Here is a 23,278-nt window from a genome sequence, read left to right on the forward strand (position 1 = left end):
TACTAAATAACTAGTAAGAATAAAAATTATCACTTTGCATTACGGAGCGAAAACATTTGCAATAACAGATCAAGGATTTTAGAATGGTATTGGCGGTGTACAAAGAAGTACTGTAACAAAAATATACAATCTTATTTCTTATATATTATTTCTTGGCTTATTTACTGTGAAATTAAATTTACTATCAGTTAACTCCACAAGTAAATACGATCACATACAGGGAGGCTTCCATCAAAGCTTCTCAGAAATTACCTATACGGAATATTCAAAGTAAACACGTAAAGTTATCAAAGAATAATACCATCGGCAGCTCAACACAAAATAAAAACAATCGTACGAATTAATAAACGACAGAAAAATGAAAATAAAACTATATAATTAACAATGAAATAATAATAATTAAAACTGTACGGTGAAATAATTATACAATAGGTTACACCAAGCTGACCTACCGGTTGGTCTAGTGGTGAACGCGTCTTTGCAAATTAGCTGATTTCAAAGTCGAGAATTCCAACGTTCAAATCCTAGTAAAGGCAGTTACTTTTATACGGATTTGAATACTAGATCGTGGATACCGGTGTTCTTTGGTGGTTGGATTTCAATTAACCACACATCTCAAAAATTATTGACCTGAGACTGTACAACACTACACATACTTCACTTACACTCATACATCCTCTGAAGTAACACCTGACGGTGATTCCGAGAGGCTAAAAAAATACTAAGTTGACGTAGTTACACCTCAAATCATCTAAAGTCAACCAGATCCAACACGCGGAGTAATTTTATCCAACTAACTACTTTACAATTTTTTAGAATGTTAATGCTAAATAGTTCATGCAGTTGTTTAGCTGCTATTTATATTTTGTATTGAATCACTATATTTCTCCTCAAATACACACTGGATCTCATATACACTCAAATATACATTCATGGATCTCACTTTTCTTATGAACCAAGGCACCTCGTTTCTATGACGCTCCTCAATAATTTCTTCTTGAATCGCTATATAATCTCAATTTTATCACCGTTTGTTGTATCCCATAGTTCCAAATTGGTTTCAGAATTGTCGTGTACAATAATCGTTTGTTGGATAATGAAAATTGTAATCTCTTGCTCAGTAACCATTACGTCTCCTTCTTAATATAGAGTAGTTTTCCATTGCCTTGTCAGACAACAAGAATCAAGATTAAGACCAATGTACCATACAATTTGAATATGCAGTCTGAGAACGCCATCGAAATGGACCCGTTGGCAGTCTCCTCTCCTCATTACGAATGTAATACGACTCGGCTTCGTTTGATTAATCTTCCATCTTATCAGCCATCAGTTGATTTGGTCCAACTCAAATTAACTGTAATTTACATAAAGTTATATAAACAAAAAAAATATATTAAAAAAAACGGAAATAAAATATATTACTTTTTTGTAATTTTCAGATTTGGCAACGAAGAGAAAATGGGTCACGTTAAATTGATATTAGTAATACTGCTTTCTTTTGTTTACTTTAATGAAGGTAAATATATCTAATTTACATTAAAATAATTTAAATACTAGTAGAAAAATGATTAATTCTATAGTAAAATAAATTAACCCTTTGTGGTCTTTAGAGACTGGCCAACATATTCCCCTTCTACTCATATTGTTTGATACATACGTCCTGTCCTCTCAGCTCATTTGATAGTCACACTGCCCAATATGTTTTTTTCGCGTCGTTCTACAGCCATCTTGTCTTATCGGCTCAGCTAGGTCTGAATTGTTTTTGAAAACAGTTGGTCTTAGTTTTAAGTTAATCCCATCTTATTTTAAATCCCTTACATCATATCATTTTAAGGAGCTTAAAATAAAAAATAGAAATTGTTATTATTGTAAACATATTTTATTGAAATTTATAGAATTTAAACTATTGTGATTAATGTGTACTTAATAAAATATATACTAAAGTTGCAGCTACTGTTTTGTTTTATTTATTATCTTCTGCAGTATGAAACTTCTAAAACAAAATAAAACAACATTAAATGTGATAATTGTTTATAAAATACAAGCGTTCCTATTACAATTTCATAAAATTTAAAACGCTGTGATTACTGTATATTTAATAAAATATGTAAAAAACTAACAACCATTTTTCTGTAACTTGTCATGTGATTCATTTATAATTTTGTACTATGTAAAACTTCTCAAAACAATCAATATATTTAATAATTAATCTTCGGTGGAAATATTAAATTAAGATTAAAGAAAAGCACACGAACATCAATAAAACACTGCCAAAAATACGTAAAAGGTGTATTTACATTACCTAATAAAAGCGAGATCATTTGTTAAACTACGAATGTTGTTGAACCTGAACTTATAAGGCATGTAATTCAAGAAAAAGTAGCGATGAATTGTACTATTATTGGCTAATGAAGTTTTGTGATACCCTAAAGCGAGTATTCGATTATTGGTGGACAGCACTGATCTCTATATAACTTGATAGAGGATCCCGTACAATTAAAGTTGGTAAAATTTGAACCATAAACTCCAAGTCACCAAGTGAGTGGCTAGAACTAAATAAAAGGAAACTGTGCATGCGTAGAAATAAGTATAAGAGTAGGGATAAAATCATGTTTTAACTGATGCAGTAGAAGTGTTCCGATTTTGTATTTTGAAATGCAAAAATAAATAAATAAATAAATTGAACATTATTGTATTTTGGTTATTCAAATTGGCTTACAAAATTATTCATATATTTTCTTTTAGCTCTGTATAAATATCAGCTATTTAATTACTTAAAAAAAAAAAAATTCTAAACTTTTATACAACTGTGTGTAAAATTCTGCTTGTGTTGCGAAAATGGTCGTTCTTTTGGTTTTTTATTTTTTTGTTTAACCTCCATGACCACCATTAGGTATTGCTTTAAAGGATGAGATGAATGATTTCTAGCGTATGTGAAAATTCCATACCTGACCGGGATTCGTACCCGGGACCTCCAGATTAAAGGCTGAGATGCTACCGCTCATGCCACGAAAGCCGGCTTGGTTATCTGACTTGAATGAAATAAAAATTCCTACCATCAGGAATATAGTCGCGCAAGCGTACAATGGTTTTATTTATTACCCAGCTGCTCATTCTGTGGCGCTGGAGTATGCTTCAACATTGAATACTTAATTGTATTTTACGGCATAAGGATCCTCAACCCAGTTATATAGAGATCAGTATGGGCAGTGAGACTGGTATAATAGACCTGAAAGTACAATACTTAAATAATAGACCGCAAAGCTAAATTAAATTTATTTAAAGTTAAGATCATTGTTAATGCTATCAGTGATCTTAAATACAGTTAACTGAAGTACTGATCTGCCACATGATTTGTCTTTCTTATCAGTAAACTTAATACAATGATATGCAGTTGACTTGAATCTTGGACAAGTGTTCTTTCTAACTTTTTAAACAGTTCTCGTAAACTTCACTTTTAAATGATTTATTAACTTATGCGTTATGAACGTTATATAATACTGTGTAGTGTGTGGCAGTGATTCCCAAACTATGCACCCAGCCTCTTCACAGGGGCACTGCTAAATATTGTAAGAGCTTTATAATTAATTGAACCAAGACATTTATTTAATGTTAATAAAGTAAAAAAATAATGAAGATACAAGTTTTATTTATTTTTATCTCTTACTGACGAGTAGTCATACTTTTACTTATGGTAGGGCACCATGGAAAAATTTTAATTGAACAAGGGCACTGCGGCTCCAAAAAGTTTAGGAACCACTGGTGTTAAGGTAGGAGTGCCCGATTAGCATGCATGATTGTATATCACAAAATAAACCCCATTTTTCACTAACATTGTTGAATTCATTAAATTAAACTGTTTATTCTTTTTGAAGATTCTTAAATTTGGAAATTTTTGCATCAGAAAATTGATGATATATTTTTTTTATAAGGTTTATTTCATATATGAAATATTTTTTACTTTTAAACCTGCTTAAAGTACAATTTTTAATGTTTATTCTTCTCTCGTTGTGTAACGTTAGATATTGGTGAAAGAGTTAATGCGGTACTTTTGCCTATCTATTACTTTATTAATGCCAGATGAATCGTATAAATATTTCATTTTTCTTAGGTTATCAGTTTCCCAGGTTTCTCTTACTTTTGTTACCTATTTCCATCATACTTAAACCTGGACATTATTTTCTTATTGTAAGTCCTTCATATTATCTGTTTCCTTAAAGTATACGTTTACAAAGAAATTCCTCTCCCTCATTCTCTCTCGACTTCATTATTTTAGACTGTACTGCTTTATCATTTTTCTTTGTTACTAGACAATATTTTTGTTGCTTTATCCTTGTTATTAAAGACATTCTGTTTGTCTTATTTAGCATACTTCATTTATTTTACTTGACTTTTATAACCGGAATATTATTTTCTTTATTATATTTTGTATTTATTATTTCCAGGCACTTATCGTTTGATTATAAATTGTAATATGGATGAAATGAATCATAATAAATATGTCGTCATCTTTGATGCAGGCAGTACTGGTACTCGTGCAGTGGGATTTTTATTCCGCAAAGGGAAATCAAGTAATTATTCCAATTTCAATTTTTTTATTAAAACTACTTTAATTACACTGTTATAGCTTGTCCAAGTCGAATTGGCACAGATCTGATCTAGTTAATGGTTGCCTAGCCAGCGCACGGCTATAATATGCTACTTGTGGAAGAGACAATATATATACGATATAATAAATTTTACAGTATATATATATATATATATATATATACCGTAAATTTATTATATACGTACACAGTATAATTTTTTATTTATTTCATAGTAATTTTTAACTTAACTAATTTTTTTGTACTAATTAATGGTATATATTTTTTTTTGTATTTTTTACAGTAATGTTTATTCTACTCAATAAACAAACTCACATCATTAATTTTTAAATTATTTTTAGACTTACATTTATAAAAAAAAACATAAATAAATTCATAACCGAAAAAACAATATATAAATATTTACATAACTTATTTTTAAATACTTAAAGTAAAAAAAAAATTAAATACAATTATTACCTTGAAAAGTAGACATTTCTTTTTTTTCTCTGTTTTTTTAATTGTTTTTACTTGCCCGGCAATCCTTTTTTCAGTAAAACCTTTACACTTTACTTTATAATGTATTTCGTTATGAATTCTGTAACTAGCACCAGTATAATACAAATAAACTAAAGTAAAAAATTACAAAGTTGCTGAATATATAGCACTTCATTCCCTACTGCATGTTTTCATCTTCTTCTGATGAACTCTCACTTACCAAATTGATATTAACATGTTTAACTTCCTGTTCTGGAGGTTCTTGCAGCTTGTGATACTCATCTTTGTTTTTTAACATATTCACAATATTTTCATCAGTCCTTGACTATGAGCTCTGCTAAATTTTTATGACAAATTTTGTTGCAGCTGTCGTACATTGTACATTTTCGGCCGCATCCTGGTTCTTCACCCGAGCCCATAACATCTCGAAGGGATTCAAATCACAATGATATGGGGGTAGGCGTAAAACATGGAATCCATCTTCCTCCAACATCTCATATATTTTTAGATGATGTTTATTTATTTTATTTTTCTCATACAACTGAACTTCTGTCAAATAATCATGGAGTGGTAAGCTGTTAGCCAGCAGCCAGTCGATCAGTGGTTGTTTTGTTAATGCTGAATTCAGTGCTTGGCTTTCTTCAGCATTGTGATAAGAAGCATTATCTAAAATAACGACACTCTTTACTGGCAAGTTAGGCATTAATTGTCTCTTATCCAATTTAAAAACATGTTGCAGTTCATCTGAGAATGATAATCTGAGTAGATATGGCTTTCCATACTGTCATGCAGTTGGGAATGAATCCATTTCACTACTGGCGTGGGTAATTATTCCCATTTTCTCCTTATGAAATTGGCACAGCAAAACACTTAAAGTCTCATCGGTGTTGGTCTTACTTCAATTCGATCTACGTTTTCTTCAACTTTATTCAAATACACAAACCGTTTGTACTGAATATCATATTTTTCAATAAGAATTGCTATGTTATTTCTGATTCTCTTCCATTTGAAGTTTATGCTTAACATAAATGTCCCAAGCTACTCTTTATCCCATTAAATACCCCATCAGTTTTTAATTTTGTGATAAGTTTCCTTAGAAAAAACAAGCAGCCCTCGTTTAAGTAAAAATTTAACACTTTATGTCGTATGGCATTACAATCAAAACTGTCAGGGTTTGTCACTTCCTTTTTGCATTTTATTTCTTTGCGAGGAGAACTGAATACTTTTCCAAAGTTATTTAATTTGAAAAATCATTCTTTTTGAAAATCCTGCGCCATACGCAACATGTAATTAAAAACGTTGCGTATAATGTCTTTGCCTTAGTGGTGAATGTCTTTTCCAAGTAAATTAAACATAATATGCAAAATCATAAAATCAATTCACTACAATAAGAATAGAACTGAAAAAAATTTACTAATTTAACGTGAATAAATTATTTTTAAAATTTCACTTATGACTTCAACTACTTTCAAGAATTGAAATTCAAAGAATGCTTTAATCGGATAACAGTCTTTGGATATACACAATTAACTGGGCAAGTTTTAACTGTAAATACAGTATAAATTAGAACAGAATAATTTACAAAAACAAGTTAAATCACGAACGATTTGCATTAAATAACAGGAAGAATCATGAACGAGTTGTTCCTTCGATTCAATTCTTTATACTGAACGAAAGAATCGAGAACTGGTTTGCAAGAGAAACCAATTCTGTTTACGATTCTCAACAATGAATTGAGTAGACTATAAGAAACCAAATATTTCTCAGTTACGATTCAATTCGATTCGAATCATCCTTCTTAAGGAGTCTAATAAGAGTTGAAAAGAGAAGAATCTAAGACATTAAGTAGGTATGCATATGCATCAGCTGAGTCGAGCAGGAGTATCAAGAGAGATGAACCTCTAAACATGGGTGAAGAAGAGAAAGAGAGCATGCGCATTAGAGTTTATAGTACTGGTAGTGGGGGCAAGGAAAAGAATCATTGAATCAGACGAACAATTCTTTTTTACGAATCTTTTCTGAGAATCAAACCGAAAGAATAGATTCCTGAAAAAGAATCATTTATCCCACCACTAGTTTGTATAAATAGAGATTTAATGTGTCATTTGAATGTTTAGAATGACACCTTGTTCGGTTATTATTTGCACAAACCTGAATAAAGAAATTTTTCTTATGTATGACTCACAGCCTAAGCTAGCATACGGTTGTTCGCCCACTCCCAGAACAAAGGGCAAAAAGCATAACATAAACAGTAAACATCAATCTTGTGCATGTTTAGCTTGGATATTTTATACAGTTAAAAACTAAAAATAAATTCATTAGGCTTAAACACTAATCAGTAACAGCCGATTAGTCTGCATAATATTTCATAACATATCTATTTCAGTATCTAATAAACAAATTATTAATTTAATAACATATAACTCACGATTAAATAAGTAACTAATAAATACAAGATATGAATCTGTTCATTGATTGGAATAAACAAAAGTTGTACCGTATACATACTGTCTTTAATCGAGTAGTATTATAAACCCATGCTCATTAGGCAGCAAGATATACAGCTATGCTGATTATCAGATCTGTACCAATTTGACTTGGACAAACTATACCAATTTATTAAAATAAAAATTACATTTGAAAATCATTCAATTACTGAATTTATCAATAGAAAACACAAAATACCATAATTTTCTCATGAAATAAATTTTACGAAATGGAAATTCAAAAATTTGCAAAAGCTTCTGCAAATTAATGGCATTTATTAAATTTTTTTTTAATGGAAATGCAAAAATGTAAATGAAATACAGTCTTGTACAGTCTCAGTTTGACCATTCCTGAGATGTGTGGTTAATTTAAACTCAACTACCAAAGAACACCGGTATCCAAGATCTAGTATTAATATCTGTATAAAAGTAAAAAGTTACGGCCTGTTATTATACGCATGGTCTGTTTCCATAATGTTATTGATTTGCAGGGTGCCTCTTGGGTACACCTGAATGAGAACGTGACAAAATATCTTTCTGGGCATGGTGCTTTCCAGGACAGGCTGCAAAGGTTCGGCCTGCTGGACTCAGGAATGTGTCCACAGTGCGAGCAATTGCACGATGTACATCATGTACTTGTATGTTCATTCAAAGTATGAATCGATGCACACTATCTGTAAGCTTGATATTATCGGGTCGGTGCTGGATCTCAGTTTCAATTGGCGAAACCAGGCTGAATGGATAATAGTTGAGAATTTCATACATTAAGGAATACAATTGTGACTTTTACTTAGGCCGTTAGTCACATTATTTGTTTTAGAGCCAGGCAAAGTCTATAACAATGATTTACCTAAAAATATGATATAAATGTTACGTAAATTTGTAAAGATATAACACACCATTTGAAGAATTCCTTTTTCAATTTTATTGAAAAGTTTTGTCATAGTATAAAGTGTTTATTCAATTTATTTGAGATATCATTGATTTGTCCTGCTAAAAGATTCATCACCATTAGACTCACAAAGTAGTATTGGACATAATTATTATGACAGGAGTAAAATGAGAAACTGTTTATAAAGCTGAATATTAATGTTTAACTACAATTAAATATATAACTGAATTACATACTTACGTGTTTTCTCTTGGGGACGTTCCCAGTCGCTACATCATCTCTGTTCCTACCCCTGACAGGCTTCACCGAAGGTCATCTTTTAGACTCTCTAAACATGATAAAACAACACGGTCATTAATTTTTGCCTCTGTCAGGGTGCCACCAATTCACATGCCTCAGTACATATTTTATCAGTTTACACAATTTACTATCGCCTTCGTACGGCCTCTTCTAACCATGACCGCCTACCTTAACTTAAAATCCTCTAACTATCAAATTAATCAATTCTCAGAAGCGTGATCTTTCTGCCTTCATCTAACACTGAAGGTACCAAAAAAAAAACTCTTCTTATATCTAACTTCAATTAGTGCTACAATGCATAGTGTGCCATATGTGTCACAGCTATAATTTATGCTTATATTTTTCCTTCTGTATTAGTTACGTAAATTTACCACAGATGGTAAATCAGAGGTATGTACTGTCCAAAATATATAAAATTTAAGAATATTAGTTTTATTGTTGAAATATTGGTATATTTTTTAGATGTTCCACAATTGGCACAACATGCATCTACTACATAACCAATAAATTTGTTGTGTCGATATTTCCCATCATGCACTGAGAATAAAATAAAATGAAAACTACCTGTTTGATAATTTGCCAAGGTTTTGCTTTCAAATTTTCTTTAAAAAATGTTTTTTATATTATTTTTATACAGCCTAATATATGAATGATACAGCTGGGACCTTAGAAGGAATAATATTGATAATGCAGAATTACGCTATTACCCTATCTACTATTTATTTACTTCATTGTTCCATTTTATATTATAATCTGTTTTGGTTTTGGGGGAATGGATATTCCACTTTTACAAGATTACGAAATTTACAATATTCTTTTTCCACTGTCAGACTTAAGTGAAAATTGTGCTGATTAATACAGATGAAGATTCTGATTATAATCTTAATGAAGAGGATTCAGCACAGCATAGATCAGGTGGTCTGGTGAAAGATGAACCAAAAGGTAAAGAAATAAAATCAACAAATTTTTGCTTTGTAAATAGTAATAGAAGAAATATACAGTCTGTGAGTGATGCTGATGATCTTTCAGTTAATTGCCAACTGAAAACAATGTATCTGCACCTTCTACATCAAAACTTCAGTTTAGTAAGAGCTCATTTTCAAACTACATCGAAAGACCTGTTATTTGGAAAAGTATTCCCAGTCACCAAAGCAGTTTCCTTTTGTTGAAAATAATTCAGTATTGCCTGAAGATATTTTTAATTTAGAACTGCTTATGAGTTCTTTTTAATTTTTTTTGATGATGAACTGATAAGGTTAATTCTTAATGAAGCTTTCTTTATTGCATACAGACAGATCCAAACAAAAATTTTAACATTACAATTACAGATTTAAAAATATACTTAGGGATCATTTTACTAATGACTGTGGATCACCTTCTTAATGTATGTAGTTGCTGGAAGGTACATATTGGTAGTCACATTGTTAAAGAAGCAATGGGAATCAATAGATTTGAATTTATTAGAAAATTTTTGCATTTTAATAATAAGAATACATCTGTATCTAATGGTGTAGAAGGTGGTCATGATAGACTACACAAAATCAGGCCCATATTAAACACTTTACCAAGTTTAGGTCAATTTCTCTTAAAGAGAACTTACCACTTGATGAACAATTTTGTGCGACTAAGTTCAGAAACTATAGGAAACAGCATCCTCCTATGAAACCCCAAAACTGGGTCTTTAAATAGTTTGTCTTAAGCGGAGTAAGTGGATACGCTTATGATTTTAAATTATACAGTGGACAAGAAAATAATAAATTTATACTACCTGGTGAACCAGATTTGGGAGCTTTAGCAAATGTAGTTAGGCGATTAAGTTGCTGTATTCCTAAACACAAGAATCATAAGACATATTATGATAGTTTTTATACAACTGTACCTTTTATGGTGTATATGAAAAAATGGCATACATTCTTTGGGTTCTGTTCAAAAATCCACTGCCAGAAATCAAATTACCAATGGAGACTGAATTAAAAATTAAAAGCAGGGGGTTTCCAGCTGAATGCAGTGCTTCCCTGGATGGTACTGATTTATCTTATGTTGTCTGGAAAGATAAAAAAAAGTTACCTTACTTTCAACTTTTGTTGGTGTCAGTGTGGAAAGAAAAGTGCCATGATACGATAAAAATCGAAAAATATTCTAGAAATTAATTGTCCTGAGGTTGCGGCTGTCTATAATTGCCATACGGGTGGAGTGGATAAAATAAACTCTATCTTCGCTCGCTGTAAAAATAAGAATGAGAACTAAAAAATGGTACACGAGGGCATTTTATCGTTTACTTGATTTTACTGTTTTAAATAGTCAGAGTTTAATCGGAGTTTTATAAGTTTTAAATCGCAGATGCTACTAAAGATCAGTCAAATACAATAACAATTGTTCAATTCAGAGAATATGTTGCAAATTAGGGTTAAGATTCAATGAAAAGAGGAAGACCCGGTGTAGAAATTGAAGCAATCATAAAAGAAAATAAGAGACCTATGTGTCAATGATTCCTCCAAAGAAGGTAAGAAGAGAAGTAGGACACCAGCTAGTCTAGACTAAAGTGCGCCAGCACTGTAAATTACCAGGTTGTTCAGGAAAATCGTTTTCTAAATGTGAAAAAGTGTAATTATAGTTTTTGTAAATGATAAAAACTGTTTTAGAGTATTTCATTTATACTAATTAAAAATACACTGTTTTATTTTTATTTATCACTTTTTTTACAATTGTAATAAAAAGCATAAACAATAAAAATAAACTGTATATAATAACCAAAAAAGTGAAAGAATTTAGTTTATGGAATGAACAACATTTAAACATCGCATAGTTCTGCGACAAGCCTACTACCTAATTTCTGAAATTATTGTAAATTGATGCACTTAATGAGTTAATCGCATGTACAGGGTGTCCCATGTAAAACGCAACCCAACCTTATATTGGTAGGTATTGAAATAATAAAAAGGCATTTGTAAATGTAATTTTTATTATTACCATCCATTACCTTACATTTAGAGTAAATGTTGGAAGTGGCTGCCATCTTATTGAATACAAGCTTCAATTCTTTTTACAGCGTTACTTGCAACTTTTTTCAAAGTTTGTGGCTGGATATTTAATACAGCTTGTTCAATATTGACTTTCAATCGTTCAAGTGTTCGTGGTTTGTCGCTGTAGGATTTTTCTTTGAGGTAACCCCGTAGAAAAAAATCGGCCGCAGTCAAATCTGGAGATCTTGGTGGCCACAAGCCTCAACCGATAACACGATTACCAAAGAATTCCTCGACAAAATCAGAAGTTGAACCTGCGTAGTGCGATGTCACACAGTCATATTGTAGCCGGCAGTGTGTCTTCCTCTTCCAAGAGTGCGATGAACGAAAATAAAATATCCTGATATCGCTCTGCATTAATGGTGTATTAATGCAGACTATTTTCTTCTGTGATATCGCATACCACACGCCCAACTTTTGCGGGTGTAATTGTTTTTCGTAATAAACGTGGGGATTTACAGCGCTCCAAATTCTACTGTTTTGGTGGTTTACGTAGCCATCTGAATGAAACCGTGATTAATCTGTGAAAAATAAAGAATCCATAACATTAATTCCCTCACGCAGAAATCGATGGAACCGTTGACAATATTGTAGCCATTTTCCTTTGTCGGGATCAAGAAGTCGATGAAGCGTTTGAATGTGATAAGGTCATAATTGTAATCGTTTGGTCTTCCGATGAACAGTTGATTTAGACAAATTAATTTCAGCAGACAAACGTCTGATCGATTTATTTGGCGAGGTGAGTAATCGGTCTTTGATTTCAGTGACTGTATCTGTATTCAACACTGACGCAGATCTTTTGTGTTCCTTGTTATTAACAGAACCAGTCCTCTAAATTTTGCGACTTACCTTAATACTGATGTTTTGTTAGGAGCTGGTTTATCTTGGTACTTATAGTGAAACAAATCTTGCACTGCAACCGCTGATTTCGTACTGAAGTACGACTCGACAATGAAAACACATTCATCTAGCGAAAACACTATCTTGTCTCTAGCAATACACTGAACATTATGATTGCATTGTTGTTACTATAGGTAGTGTTCTACTGCGTCACCGCGATGTTCAGATGTTGGACTAGTCCATTTCAGTAACGAGTAAGGGAGTAAGCTTGACTTTTAAAATTTCATGGATGACTGATTGATGGGTTGCGTTTTATATGGGACACCCTGTAGTACCATTTTTAGCACAACCAAAACTTTCGAACAAAACTGAGGAAAAAACAAAATGAAATTTTTTTACTACTTTCCCAGGCATTAGAAAGTTGTTTTTAACAAGACATATTATTTTACTAAAAATAAAAAAAAATCATCATGCACTGCAGGGTTAGACTATGCACTCAGATTATTACTTGATTTGAGTTTAAAAATAGTATCCATTACCGACATAACTAGTGCTGATTACAGCGACGACAATTTTGTCCAAAGATTCAATTCACTCAAAGATCTCTTGATTTACTCAAAAATCAAGAAACTAATTCACTAATTTAATAAACTTCTAATGAAAATATACCCTATCTCTCTCTGCTGCAGTCCGCTTTCAGGAGCGAGGTTAATGCCTCCTACATCCTTCCACATCGTAGCTCCATTACAGAGTTCTCCACATATCCATTCTCATTAAGATGGTAACAGTAGCGACTGAACTCCAATTAGAAAGGTACTGACAGTTAGTTCCTGAAAGCATTTAAAAGAAAAGATTCCATTAATTTGAAAGAACCATTTAAAGTAATTAATTATTATTAAAGTGATAATATGACGTTTCATTGTGCTATTGAACAAAATGTAAATAATTTTATAAATGTTTGAAAAATTTTTATAGGGTCAAAAAAATATATATTAAAAAAAATAATTGGTGCCAATTTATTTAATTGGTGATATTATCTACTAATATTTATAATTCCTAAAATGTTTGTTACAGAGCATAAATTATGAAAACCTGTTTTTGAACCTGTCTATCCTCTTTAAATTTTACACACAATTATTTTTTTATAAAATGAGGCAGAAGAGTAATTGAGTTATGATGGTAAAATGTAAAAAAAAAGTTTTTTTTTTCATTTATTAAAGACTACTAGGACAAACTAATTAATAATTATATTTGTATTTTCTTCTGGCTTCTATTCTTTTATAAGCTGAATACATATAAAACCCTGAAAAAGAAGAAATAACTATTCATTAACATCACCTTATCGCATGATAAAGTGAGTTTTTTGCATGATTTTATTGTAGAGTTAAGATTACCCGACACTTTAGAGTTTTGAATTAAAATTTTAGATTTACTACATCTAAAGCCAGCTATTTTTACACGGACTTGAATACTAGATCGTGGATACCGGTGTTCTATGGTGGTTTGGTTTCAATTAACCACACATCTCAGGTATGGTCGAACTGAGAATGTACAAGACTACACTTCATTCACACTCATACATATCATCCTCTGAAGTATTATCTAAACGTTAGTTACCGGAGGCTAAACAGGAAAAAGAAAGATTTACTACATCACTATTAAACGTAAGGATAGCAGGAGAGTTCATATCTCCCTACTAATCGCAGAACCTGGATGAATGTCCCTTACCTGCTGCGTAAACCTCATTATTGAATGCAAGAAATGACATTTAAAAAAAAAAAATTATTGGGAAATCTTATGTTTTCTTCAGGCCATTTACCTGAAAAATGTCTTATCTATAAATTAGGATATTTCCAAATCTGGGATTCCAAGACTCTGAATTTATATTTCAAATAATTTTTTTTATTTGCGTTTTACTCAGGATGGTTGGTGAAGAATGGCCATCTAAGTGATTCATAATGAATTGCATGAACAAATGTTTTGTAAATTTTTATATGACCTTTCTATACAATATATCATCTTATAGATACTATTACTGTATCGATATCCAAATTTAATTATTTAAAAGGACCAGAGAAGTATGTAATCAATAAATAAAAATTTGAACTTATCCATGCGCTTGTATTTAAGAGTACGTTACCTCTACAAAAAGTAATTATTTATTCCTAAAACAATATTCTCCTCCATCAAACCAGGCAACAAGCTCAGCTCAGTACAGGTGTATGAGAAAACACATTCTTGTGCTCTGTAACATATTTAATAAATTACTGACTCATTTAAAAGATCTTTTTACAAGTTTATTTAAAATAAAATTGACAATTTTTTTTAGAAAAATAATATCCTGCTTAAGAGTTTTTAATTGATACTAACCGAAAAAAAATCCGGAATTTCTGGTTTCTGTTCAATATGGACTGCCTTAAATAATTATTTGTTGTTATTTAATATTGCCATATTTTTTACAGCATATAAATTCTTTAAATACGACTTGGGTTTTGATGCAAAATGGAAACGATAGCTTCAATCTATATATATAAAAATGAATGTTTGTCTGTCTGTATGTCTTATGCCTTCCTAAACCGTTCATCTGATAGCGATGAAACTTTGGGAAATGGTTGGACGCATGCCAGGGAAGGTTCTGAATTAGTTTGAACCTGCTAGATGGCGCTGGCGTCGAGGAATTTTGAAAAATTGTATTTATGGTCCGATTTGCCTCGTATTCAGAATACATATTACTTACATGGAAAGAATTATCTCTGCAAAAATGGACCCGCTGGATAGCGCTGGGGTTGATATATTTAGAAAAATTATATTTATGGACCGATTTGGTTCATATTCAGAATATGAATATGAACCGGTGTCAGTGTATGAGCCGGTGTCGAGATATTTACGAAACAAATATACAAACAGACTTTTTTATTCTGTGTGTGTATATGTATATATATATAAAAGGCATGTTTGTATGTGTGTTCGCTAAAGACAAAAAAACTAATGGACCGATTTACGTGCGGGCAAAAATTGAAAACGGGGAAAATGGGAAAGGGTAAAAAAGGAAACTGGGAGAGGGGCGAGTGACAAGGGTGAAAGGGAAAAGGGGAAGGAGAATAAGTGAAAGGTAAAATTTGTGAAGTTCTGTAATGTTCAGTCTTTTAATTTTTTTTATTAAATTTTCAATTGTGTTTATTTAAACTCTTTCTCTCTCTCATATATATATATATACTCAAATCTAGCTATAGAGAAGCATTGCCGAGTCTGCTAGTATACAATATCAAGTAAATCTCTTTGGATGAACTGAGGTTGCGTCCCATGCTTTTCATTGTGATCTTGCAAAAATAGACAAACTTTATACATATTATTTTGTTGAAAAAAAAAATTTCTATTTGTGTTTACTGGGTAATCCATTTTTAAAATTTTTTAAAAGCATGTTTTAATTTTTTTTTTTAATTCATGTAGTAGAATACCAACCCATTACTGATAAAATTTGTTTAATGCATTTGTATTAAATGTATATTGTATCAAATATAAAATATATATCATTTAATTTATTAAATAATTATTAATTAATTTATTTTTCAAATTTAAGTTATATGTTTCTTGATTTTATTTTTTTTTTATTCTAGGGTTGAAATTGGTAAAAAGTTTCACTGAAGAACTTAAACCTGGATTATCATCATATCATAAAAATCCTGGAAGGGTAAACTGTAATATGTTTACTTATAAAGTTTCACAAAAAAATCATTCTAAAACACCCAATCAAGGGACCTAGGAGGATAACTTTTTAGTTACAGAGATAGTAATTTATAAAATCTATGTGGACAATACTAAATTTCACTCGTAGCATTACAGCTAGAATTTTGTTGCAAATTCGTAGCAGCTTGATAATGCCATTAAAGTAAAATAAATATTACTGTCATTTTATTGTCGAGCAGAAATTTAGACAAACGTACAATAGAGTAATCAAAATATTTGTTAATAACTCCACAGTTATTATTAAAAAAGTATAAAAAATAGGTAACATAGAAAAGCATACGTCTTTTAGGTCTTGCACTAGTAAATACGATGCTGAGCATATCACACACAGTATTGTTAGGAGCTGAAATATTTCATTCATCAAAAATAATTTAGCTATATCCTAAATCCGTTTTCATGATGCTATTAAAAGAGATTACGATTAAATATATATTTACTTCATGAAACCAAATCGGATGATTGTCTCAAGAGTGGCAACATTTAAAATGTTTTGTTAGCCGAGATTTATGAGATTGAAAATTTCTTAAAACATCTTAAATTTAAATTTCTTAAAATTTCTTTAGCATCCATTCTTTTGTGCCAATGGTTATATCGATTGGCATAACTGTCAAATCAGGATCAAAGCTGTCAAATGAGATAGTTGAATTTTAGATTCTCCAACTGTAAGTTTGTTGTAGATTAATTATTGAAGCATTATAAGGAGTGATTTTATTAGCAGATAAAATCATTATTGCTACACACTGAATACCATAAGCTTCAATTATTTGTTTTACTAAAATTAATGGAAATAGAGACAGGTCTATACCAACAGACAAGAGTTACCACTGTACTTTGCTTTGAAGTTTAAAAATGTCCTCAATAAAAGGTTTTCTAGCCGATAATGTTGAGAAAGGCATAATTCCACAATCAATTCAAAGTTGCATCTTCACCACCATTGGAATCTTTTTATGGAGGCAGGCAAGAAAATCTCAATTATTCTGTGAAACTTTGTGATCTAAAAAATACCATGAAATGATGATGTTAAGAACAAACCACAGTTAATAGAGTGAAGTTGGACTGAAATGGAATATAATTTTGAAGTCAGTTATGTTACAAATGTTCCCAATAAATATAAAGGTAAAAGATTGCTGATATTTGCTGACCATTACTGTAAAAAATGAACTTCCTAATTGCTTAAAACAAAAAGTTACCAAATATTGTAATTCTTTTGCAGAAGCCTAATATTTTTTATTTTATTTATTTTTTTGATAATTTATTTGGTACTTACATATTAACACCACCGCACATTACACCTTGTTTAAAAACAAAGTAGTCAATTGGATTTCGGTGGAAAATGGGCCGAAACAGATTCAAAACAGAATATAAATGGTCATTTATATTTATTTATTTTATAAATATAATTTAACCAAACTTAACCTACGCTCGCTAACCTTGACTAATTAACACTGTAATTTTTTGAGTATTTATTTAATTTATTATTTAAATAATCAAATTGCAATAATTACTGAATTTATTAAATAAATACTCAAAAAATTACGGTGTTAATTAGTCAAGGTTAGCGAGCGAAGCGAGCGTAGGTTAAGTCTGGTTAAATTATATTTATAAAATAAATATTTATTTATTTATTTTAACCTCTATATCGGCCCATTTTCCACCGAAATTCGATTGATTACTTTGTTTTTAAATAAAGCTGTAGCTGCGGTGGCGTTAATACATAAGTACCATTTATTTTCAGCAGAAATGTATGATTTATTAAAGTTTTTTTATTGATTTAAATTCTTAATCAGTTGATAAAAATAAAATCATTAATATTGTGATTTAGTGACATGAAGATATTGTTTTAAATTATTCATAAAATGCTTCGGTCTGTCTTGATGATAAGTAGTTTTTTGTTGTTCATTCATTTAAATTGTACTTATTAACTACTAATTAAACCTATATAAATGCAAAACCCTTTGTAAAAAATACTATCTTTAGAGCACGTCTTTTGCCTGAACTTTTTTCTTCCATCTTAAGGTTTCAGAGTTCAAATCATAATTACACATGGTATTTTTCACATTCTTCAAAAATTTACCTCTCATCAGTGGCTGTAACTTATCCGTTAACCTGTAGTAGTTTGAAAATGGAAATAAATTAAAAAACAACATAGACGTCAGAGTACTTACATTTCATAAATTATTCATTTTCAATGTATATAATTTAAAAAAGTTACAAGTTTTCTAAAATTAATTTTCATGAATTCTTTTTTAAATGACAATTACCCTTTTATTGGTAAAAAACCAATATTTTATTTGTATTCTTTGCTCATAAACCTTCTTAGTTTCTTTAACTGTCATAAATTACTAAATAAAATAAAAACTATTACAAAAAACATTGTTTGTGGAATTCTGTCCAGATACCTCTCTACTGATATTGATAAGAAGTGGAAACTGGTAGAAATTTCAGTAACTTTGTTTTTTTTTTAGAAATTCATCTTGAGAGAAAATAATCAGGATAAAACAAATTGATCTTCATATTATTTACAAAATTAACTGATAATGATTGGAGCATATGATTTCTCTAACTTATTGCCTACACCAGTCACACACTACATAACCTATGTTTTTTAAATGCAATATAGTCTCTTATAACGAATTCATATTACAAACAAGATTGTAAAAAAAAAAAATAAAAATGGTTTGATGTCATCTATTAAAATTACTTTTTTTTTGTTATTTCAGTGTTTGGAAACAATGATACCATTAATGGAAAAGGCTAAATCTTTCGTGCCATTTGATGAACGGAAAAGAACACTATTAGTTCTTAAAGCTACAGCTGGTGTGCGGTTATTAACGGAAAGTGAAATTACAGGATTGCGTGAAACAGTAATGATATATTTTTATTATTATTATATTATATGACACATAAGACATTTTTAAAAAATGCTTAATTTATTTGTTTGTGCATTGTTCAACATATAATAAAAAAACATATTTTGTATTTCCTTTAGCATTTATAAGACATTATACAAAATGTCATTTAAGTAAAAAAGAGAACTATTGCAATAGAAATTAATAAACTCAGTTGCTACCTTATCAATAAAAGCAGTTAAAAGGCTTAAAAGTTCAACTGATCGATTACTTTAGGAATTTAGAACAATTTTGAATCTACTAGATGGTTGTTTGAATAAGGAGTTCAACTGTTGCATGGGTTGGGTGGTAGTCATTTTGCACATAAGTATATGTTGACTACATGGAAATATTTCCAAAACATGATGTATTGAAGTTTTTAATCTAAAATTTAACTTTTATTAACATATGTGAATTAAATTGTATGTAAAATGATTTTAAAAGATTTACTTCAGAACTCCTGATCATAAATTATCAAAATGTTTTGTCATGGCATGCCTGGTACAAGGACAGGTCATCAGAAATATATACACTTATAAAATAATAATATACCTTATAATAATAGACCTTAAAATAATATAATATAGACATATGAGTATTAAGGTTATGAGCATTGTTTGTTCTAGTGAGTCTGAGTATGTGTTTGGTATCTTTTTGTACAAGGCCCTCTGCCCTATTTCATCTGCAGAAGTGTAATTGTACGCAGAATGAGCTGAACATGTTATATAGTTATTTTAGCAATTGAGATGTTACTCTTTGAGTGTTGATCTTCTTTCTTTCTTTTGACACTATTCAAAAGGTTCAAAGGGTTGTTGAATTCTTTGATGCAGTGAGGTTATCCAATCGATGCTGCGTCATCGCTTATGAGGATGATCGGCTTTTGTTAGTTAAAGGAGATTCAAGGAATGAGATCGAATTTAGGGCGGCAAGTCCAATTGTGGAATTTGCAACATAAGATTGTGTTTAGCCCTGAAAAAAACAATGATGATATTGCTCAAGGTCAGGACTGGCTGTTACACGATGACTTCGTCCATCAGTAGCTGGTCATCGAGTTAGGTATATTCTGATGCAGAAGTATCTAAGTATTATCCTTGATAAGAATGTTTGATTCAAGGCTTTAGAAAAATATTGTATAATACTTTGATCCACTAGCCAAAACTGTCATGTGATTGTTATAAGTTCTATTACAATAGAAATTTCAGTTATTCTTTTGGATAGCTACAAGTTGATTTATGTATAACTTGTGAGGAGCTGGGTCAAAAGTTAAAAACATCTCTTTGAGTGACAACATTAACAGAATGGTTGCTACATAATTAATAGTGCACAAGCGAAATGCAAAACAAATTAAGACCATAAGACATCTAACATCTCAAAAGTAAATCTAGCATTCGATTATATGCAAAACTTGCAGATACCCAACATACCAGTCCAGGACATTTTTTTATTTAAGACAATTCTGGGTATTTACATTTTGCATTCACAATATGGACAAATAACTCATATAGAGTTAACCACAAGGGTATAAGAAAGAAATGCCCAAAATGAAGTTTACAGTTTTATTTTAGATTATAATAAAGCCATAAAACAGAGGAAATGCAAAATTTAATCGTCTTTAATGACGGTTGTGGTGGGCAGAATAGAAACAACACCATGGTTAGAATGTTTGTTGGCCCTCACTGAACAAGAAAACATGTAGAGACACATGACATGCTACTTACCTCTTAGAGGTCACTCTTTTTTACTGTGTGATAGGGACTTCAGGCAAATTAAAAGATTAATTCAGAGAGTAGACAGGATTTATACTGCTGAACAATATGGAGAGTTAATGTTAAAGAGCTTCAAGTAACAATAGATTCTCAGTAATTTATCCAACAACAGATATGATTCTGAACTTCAAGTGTTGGTCAAGAACCTGCTACAAACGTATCTGCTTACCTGATAATTCAAATGGAAGAAATGTGCTGCGAGAAAAAAGAATTTCATTTTGAAATTAAGAAATTCAATGAGTTTATTTGTAGCACCAATCAAACAGGAGAAGTCATTGTAAGGTTTTATATTGATGGATTGCAATCACACAAATTCAAACTTAAGCAAAGGAATGTGATTTTCAATATCCAATCTGATGAAACCTATGAGCCACACAAATCAATACAACATTACACTTGTTAACACAAATTGACATGTGTCTGCTTAATTCAAGAAAATTGTCAGCATTAACATCAATTGATTCTGCTGTGGTAACAAACAACTGCAAATGTTTCGATGGTTTTTTTTAATAGTTTACTATACCATTTGCTTTGGTGTATTGTTACAGAAATTTAAATTAAAAATTCAGAAGTTTAAATTCAATAATATTATGTGTATTAACAACTTCATACTAATTTATTATTATTTCCTTTTGTCTAGGTATTAAATTTATTTAAACTTTCACATTTTGCTACAACAGATAGATCTTTTAGAATAATAGATGGTGCTACTGAAGCCTTTTATGCATGGTATGCAGTTAATTTTCTTCTAGGTATGTTTGATTTATTTGGTTATTGTCTGGAATACAGACTGATTTAAGTTATTAGAAATGGGATAAATAATTCTATGTAGTAATAGTAATGAGATTTATTTTTAAGTTTATTTTTTATATTTTAAGTTGCATTAACTATTTTGATTAGCCTCTAAAACTTCCAACAGCATGTAATTATGTCCTACGCCATGCTTGATTTAAATACTCTATAGAGATGTTGGCATTTTATTTAAATTTGAACCCTTCAATTTCCAGGTTGCTACTTCCTGGGATATTCCAGGTATTTTTGAGCTATTCAACTGTAAGGTCATAAGAAATAGTTAACTCTCTCGCAGAAGACATTACTATTTTTATTACTATTATTTTTCCTTATTACTTTCAGCATTTGATGCTATGAGAAGTAACAATCCCAGAACCTGGCCTAGTTATACTTGCAAAATATAGTAAGAGGAAGAACACACCACTATTACCTCACCCACTTAAACACCTATGCTATCAGAACATATACGTTTTACAAAATCTACATAACATTTTACACACATGTGCACGCGTGCACACACATAGACTCCTTTACAAATACACTTTTCTTTTATACATAAACAGACTGGCCTGATTAATGATCAGATGCAGCTGCTTCTGCATAGGGTAGTGTTTTCATCAGCATCTGTTCCATATAAGGAAGACTTACGAGTTATTGAATGCCCACATACATGAGCTCATTCTTTCAAATCCATTATAATTTTTATGGAGCACAGTATAAAAAATAAAAATGAGAATAATGGAGGCAGTAGCGCGTTTCAGTCTGAACATGTGTATTACTGCTAGAAAGATTAGTCTGAACAACACATATGTACAATACTATTCTACTGCAGCATGAATCAGTACAGACACAATTTCATGATCACATAAATTACTGACGGAACCATGAAGTTCTACAGAGACTTTCATAACCTATTCTACTAGTGAAAATAATGAAAAAAGTTCATCTAAACATACGTACTAAAATGCTTCATTCGAAAATTACGGTTGGTGAAAGATTTTACTAAAATTTCTGATACCATGATGAAATGAGGTCATAATGAAACTTTTAGGAAGTTAATTAAGAGGCAAAATTAGCAATTTCTTATGGTTTTTGAACTGAAAAATCAAATAAAATAGGTTCCAGAACCGTATCTGTAGTAGTTAATGAGAAATTTGGGTGATAAAAACCTTGTTTTTTATGTCTGACGTACAATAACTTTGTTAAAATGGGTAATAAATACATAAAACTTTTAAAGAAAACTTGTGGAGAATTTAACTCTGAATAAAATGGTAAAAGATAATTTAAATTAAACAAAGAAAAGTTAAAAAAATTTGAATGTTTTTAGGAACAGTTCTTTACTACATGTCAGAAAAAACTTATTTAATGTAAACTAAAATCAAATTCTTTTTTGGTTATTTGAAATATTTGTAAAGACAAAATTTGCTGTTAAAAATTTTGAAAAAAACTAGTAATTGAAC

General features: G+C 30.6%; 1 protein-coding gene and 1 long non-coding RNA gene across 8 annotated transcripts in view; one reads left to right on the forward strand and one right to left on the reverse strand.

The window, feature by feature from the left end:
* The window catches only part of LOC142333720 (uncharacterized), a 93,071-nt gene that overhangs the window by 36,407 nt on the left and 33,386 nt on the right, over window positions 1-23,278 (reverse strand). For 2 of the 7 annotated variants that reach the window (XR_012758666.1, XR_012758665.1), the window contains exons 2-5: window positions 14,766-14,870; window positions 13,295-13,455; window positions 8,703-8,790; window positions 1,858-1,993 (exon numbers count right to left, since the gene is read on the reverse strand). This is a non-coding gene — a long non-coding RNA (uncharacterized LOC142333720). Of the gene's footprint in view, window positions 1-1,857; window positions 1,994-3,168; window positions 3,230-8,698; window positions 8,791-13,294; window positions 13,456-14,765; window positions 14,871-23,278 lie in introns of those variants that run through there. The other 5 variants (XR_012758667.1, XR_012758669.1, XR_012758670.1 and 2 more) reach the window with 5 other exon arrangements.
* LOC142333719 (ectonucleoside triphosphate diphosphohydrolase 5-like) overlaps window positions 1-23,278 on the forward strand; it is a 65,806-nt gene that overhangs the window by 6,840 nt on the left and 35,688 nt on the right. The window contains exons 2-6 of the mRNA XM_075381162.1: window positions 1,440-1,516; window positions 4,446-4,571; window positions 16,243-16,316; window positions 19,093-19,236; window positions 21,667-21,778. Of these exons, the coding sequence (XP_075237277.1) occupies window positions 1,459-1,516; window positions 4,446-4,571; window positions 16,243-16,316; window positions 19,093-19,236; window positions 21,667-21,778 (514 nt within the window). The 5' untranslated portion in view covers window positions 1,440-1,458. The remainder of the gene's footprint in view (window positions 1-1,439; window positions 1,517-4,445; window positions 4,572-16,242; window positions 16,317-19,092; window positions 19,237-21,666; window positions 21,779-23,278) is intronic.

Source organism: Lycorma delicatula, chromosome 13 (genome assembly GCF_047948215.1).
Source record: "Lycorma delicatula isolate Av1 chromosome 13, ASM4794821v1, whole genome shotgun sequence".
NCBI lineage: Eukaryota > Metazoa > Arthropoda > Insecta > Hemiptera > Fulgoridae > Lycorma > Lycorma delicatula.